Source organism: Macrobrachium nipponense, chromosome 16, assembly GCF_015104395.2.
Source record: "Macrobrachium nipponense isolate FS-2020 chromosome 16, ASM1510439v2, whole genome shotgun sequence".
Taxonomy (NCBI): domain Eukaryota; kingdom Metazoa; phylum Arthropoda; class Malacostraca; order Decapoda; family Palaemonidae; genus Macrobrachium; species Macrobrachium nipponense.
Genome location: NC_087209.1, coordinates 85407366 through 85412365, shown reverse-complemented (window position 1 = coordinate 85412365; position 5000 = coordinate 85407366). Strand labels below are relative to the sequence as shown.

General features: G+C 38.4%; 1 protein-coding gene across 1 annotated transcript in view; it reads left to right on the top strand.

Moving 5' to 3' along the window:
- LOC135195392 (neural-cadherin-like) overlaps window positions 1–5000 on the top strand; it is a 258134-nt gene that overhangs the window by 211722 nt on the left and 41412 nt on the right. The window contains 1 exon segment of the mRNA XM_064221649.1: window positions 1828–1991. Coding sequence (XP_064077719.1) covers window positions 1828–1991 — 164 coding nt within the window.

Genomic DNA, 5000 nt, shown 5'->3' with positions numbered 1-5000 from the left:
CTCTGCGTCGGTTAGCAGAAATGTGCTGAGCCCGTAAGAACAAGTGGGCACTCTCTGCTACTATGGGAAAAGAAATGTAGTATCCCCAAACCAGTCCCCATAATTCACAAAATGATTCAAAAAAACCCCAGACTAAAAATAAAAAAGGCTCTTTAACACTCACCATTTTCACAACAGAAAAAACCCGGAATTTGCCCAAACACGCTAATACACACACACGCGCATGCCTCGAAAATGCATTCACAAACGTCTCAGTTCTAACTGACCGACCAGCTCTCTCGAGGTACCTCGCGCTGGGCAAATTTTGATGACTCTAGTAAAAAATCTTTCCCTTCCCATTACCACAGTGTTAACGGACGGACATTTCTCATTCCTCTCACTTAGTAACTGAAATCTAACAATTTAAAAATTTTCCACAATCCCACAAAAGGCTTTGTCATTCGAGACCACCGCTAAGCCAACTATTATGTCTAACTGGTCACCTGTCTCTTCGTTAGCGTACCTACAGCTTATGAAATATATAAAAAGCCTCTTAAGCCACCTGCCACCCAAAACGTACCCATCCCCGACCCCACCCCATGGTATGCGTTAAACCTGAGCGTTAAGCGAAGGCGAAATGGTTACATTCAATCTCTCCCCCCCCCTTTCTCTCTCTCTCTCTCTCTCTCTCTCTCTCTCTCTCTCTCTCTCTCTCTCCATTCCATCAGGTCATCAAATCAGAGTCGGAGTTATAAAAAACATAACATTTATTTAATGTAAAGCATTAGTTGAATAATCCAAATTCTTACAGGATCAATAACGAAAAGATAATAATTCAAGTCTCACAGACAAACCACTCAGATAACCCCCCAGTATTTAAATATCTCAATCAGTAATTAAATCACACCAATTATCTTTTCTCCATAATATAATTAGTTCCCTCCACACGGGACCCTCTGTCCCTAGGACATTCTGTCCCCTCATTAGAACCACCCTTACAGCCTGGAACACTGAAATAAAAAGACTTTCGCAGAGCTATCCCAGCATTCTGCCTTTTCTCCCACACCTCTCCGTAAGTCTCCCATAGATTTGGCTAAAGATGCCATTATGAACTGAAGAGGCGCACACGTACACACGAACTCACACTCATCAGTAACGCCTCATAAACTGGTCACAACCAGTTTTCAAAGGCACTTTGAACAAGCCCTCGTGAACCCACATAACTACAGTACGAACGTTGACCCGCTTAAACATGCATCTTCGTATCGCACCATCCCAGAAAATGATTTATCAGCTTTCTCAGGTCATTGCTTCGGACCCTGAATCTGCGCATTCTAAAAAAGTCCACAGCACATCACAATGGCGTATTAAATATATTATTAATTATAGCCCTCTTTCATCTGACACACATACATACATACATATATATATATATATATATATATATATATTATAATATATATATATATATATATATATATATATATATATGTATATATATATATACGTGTGTGTCCTGTGGGCCTATGTGTAGCTACAATAACATTATATAACTTTCAGCACTGGAAAACTCTGGTTTTGCCTATGGAATCTAATTTCATAACACTTAAGTTTTAGCTTAGAATCCTATAGGAATTAGAACAAAAAACCGTTATTCATTCTTACGAGTTTTACTGCGCATATGAAGCGTTGCCGATAAAGGCCAGGTATAGTTGACAGAATTAAGAAGTTAAATTTCAGTCCACATTTCCTATTAAAAACGCAACATTCAGATCGTCGAAAACTCGATTTTTATAAGCTTTTATAAAAATACTAATCTAACTTCAGGTGTGTATTATACCTTTGCAGAACACTGGTTCCGAGGCTCCGTTGGGACGAGTTTACGTGGACGACCCTGATGACTGGGACGTTGGCGACAAGACGTTTCGGTGGGCCGGGAAGCCATTTCCTTTGTTTACATTGAATAAGGACGATGGAACCATATATGCCTCGAGCCAAGTCCGGGAAGGGAGGTTAGTAATGCCTAAGGCTATGTCTGGTTAGTCTTTGGGTGTGTATTTTTTTCTGTAGTTGATCCACAGAGCCACACAAATGCACGCAGAAATTTATTTACATGCATATACACAGATCCAGAGGAAACTCACACCACACACACGCACACAATAAAGCTTCCAGTTAGTCTTACTATCTCATTTTAGGAAAGAATTCAATTTCCAAGATTTTGTTCCCATTGCTTTTGTTCAATAGGTCAAGCAAGGGTTTATCTTTTTACTACCTATACTACATATGTGCACTTTCAGAAATTGGATACAACTAGGCTCCGATAACTTATATTCCTTCTCTTAGTCTGATCATTCATCCAATGCTATGTAATCTGTACATCACCTTAAAGGTCAAAGCCCCATCGTCTCTCAGACTTGGACATCCCGTAAATTCAAGTCTGACTGTTTAACATTGAACAGAGATACTAAACAGAATTGGGAAACAAACTGATCCAGCTGATGTTACTGCAAAATCCATATACTAACTGACCTTTTATATCCTGTATGAACTTAAGTACAAATATGTGCTTTTTCGGTAGCCATATTAGATACAATGACAGCCATCTTAGAATTTTCTAAGCAACGAAATGATGTATCTCAATACTTACAGTCTTGCTTTCACTATTTCAAAACAAACTAAGGGAGACAGAGCAATTCAAATGTGATTAAGCAATTGAATATCAGTATTCATATATCCATGGGAAACCATTTTGAAAACCTGCCAACCACCTTGAAAATGGCAAAATTCCGTTTGGCCAGTGGTTGGTTATGAGAAAGAAGGCCAAGAAGATTTGTTGTACAGTCGAGGAAAAGATTCCTTTTACCCCTGGAGTTCACGAGGCATTGTAAATGGCAACGCCGCTTTTGTTTATGTAGTAGACGATCCTCATTGGTGCAGACGTCTAACCTAACCATTTATTATTATTTTTTTAAGTATTTCATAAAAACTAAAACACATTGATAAAAAAAATATAAGTGAACAATCAGGAACGTGAAAATCGTTAATAAGTGTTTTTTCTCAGGATTAAATGAAACTCTTTACAGGAGGGAATTACGTAGAGTAAAATCATCGTGCTTCTAAGACTGACAAAGGTGATGAGGGTGGAGGGGGCAGAAAGGAAGGAGGTAGAAGTTGCTCGGAGGGAGGGTAGGAACGGTGAACTATCTAATCAAACCATGCATAGCTTCGTTAACGCTTTTTCCAAGATCTTTAGAACCTACCGTGGAATTTCCATTTCAAAAATAGATACTATCGCTACACTGACTGAATGTAAATGTCGATGCAATTGCTACAAAATCACAATCGTCCACAACCCATTTTTTCAAGACGAGAGAGAGATTTTTTGTAAACTATATGCTATCACTAAGTATAACTTATAGGTTTATGATCAGCATATGTTCACTTCCAATTATGGATAGTTTCTTTTCCAACAAGCTATTTATCCATGAAAGCGAGCCCGAAACTAAGGCCTTTCTTAACTTTTGGTCGAGAGAAAAGGTTTATCTTAAAATGTTTTCTAAACCTCAAGAAGCAACATCAACCAAAACCTTATTGAGAATGAACTCTCAAGAGGAAAGGCTTTGCAAACGAGGGGCAATGGTTGCGCTAAAAGGAAGAGGCTGTCAAACGGTGCAGTTTCAATACAGGGAAACTTGGCCTTACAAGGACAATAGTCAGACGCTGGTGGAGGCGGTGGCAGGAATCAGGAAACCTCAAAGATAAATACCATAGCGGTGACTAGGAAGACATCTGAAGATATAGGCAAATTATTGACTGCAATCAAGTATCAAGAATGCAGTAGCCATTAGGACAAGATGATTCCTCACTGTGAGGAATCATCTTCATGATTCAGATCTGTTTTATCGGATCCCGTTTAAAAAGGGGAAACTTGAACACCATAAAAGGGCAAGATTGGCTTTTGCACGTCGGTATGCTGATAAAACCCTTGATTACTGGGCTCGAGTAATATTCAGTGATGTGAAGACATTCACTTCGGCAACTCACGAACGACTCACTGCTGGCGCCCAAGCAACACAAGATACGAGCAACAGTTCATATATGAAATTGCTCAGTGACTATATTTATCATGCTATTTATAGGGTTGGTAGCATTTACACGGTATGGGAGAACTTGAAGTTGGTGGCCGCTTCATGCTGTGAAATATAGATATTAGAAGAAGTAATGGTGCCTTCTGTGAGTGCATACCCCCCTTCTCTATCCTGAAGGAATAACTTGTGCGATATTCATTGTCTTGCTCATCATAACTTAGATAATGGCTAGTTACTATAAAGCAGTTTCATACCATCTAATATAAGATTTTCAATTAAATTATATAAAATTAATGATACAAATGATGGCAAAAATCTTTTCGGCGATACTTGCTTCACTTTCTTTTTTGGCAGGATAATTGTTTATTTTCTTAATGCCTCATTGTTAGGCAATGGTTTTCAAAACAACCAGTATTTAACTCCTGGAATGTGCTAGCAAAGGGTGCGACATGAAACCTAAATGTATGGGGAAATATAGTTAGCATTGGAGCAAGGACAGGAGCGATCTCACCAACTACTTGAGCGCACATTACGAGAGTGGGAGTTCTTATGCCGACGAAATCAACAAATGATTTACAACCACGTTGCATCTATGCCAAATAGGTTGCAGGAGGTGATCGCAAACGATGAAGCTGGAAAGATGATTGATTGATGTACTTTAAATGTTGATTAGCTATTAGGTTTCTACTTTGGTGATGGAAATAAATATAGTAGCAAGTTATATTTTGGTCTATCTTGTAGATTATCAAAGAACAAAATCATTTATAACTTCAAGTCTGCATAATACCACTTGCGGTATGATTATTATTATTAGTTAACCTTACGAAACTCAAGACTGAACAACCTCATGCAAAGATAAGTCCTCAGTAAAAAAAGAAAAACAAATCTTTAATCTCGTTTGTGCAGGGTAGAAACGTTGAACAATAAAAA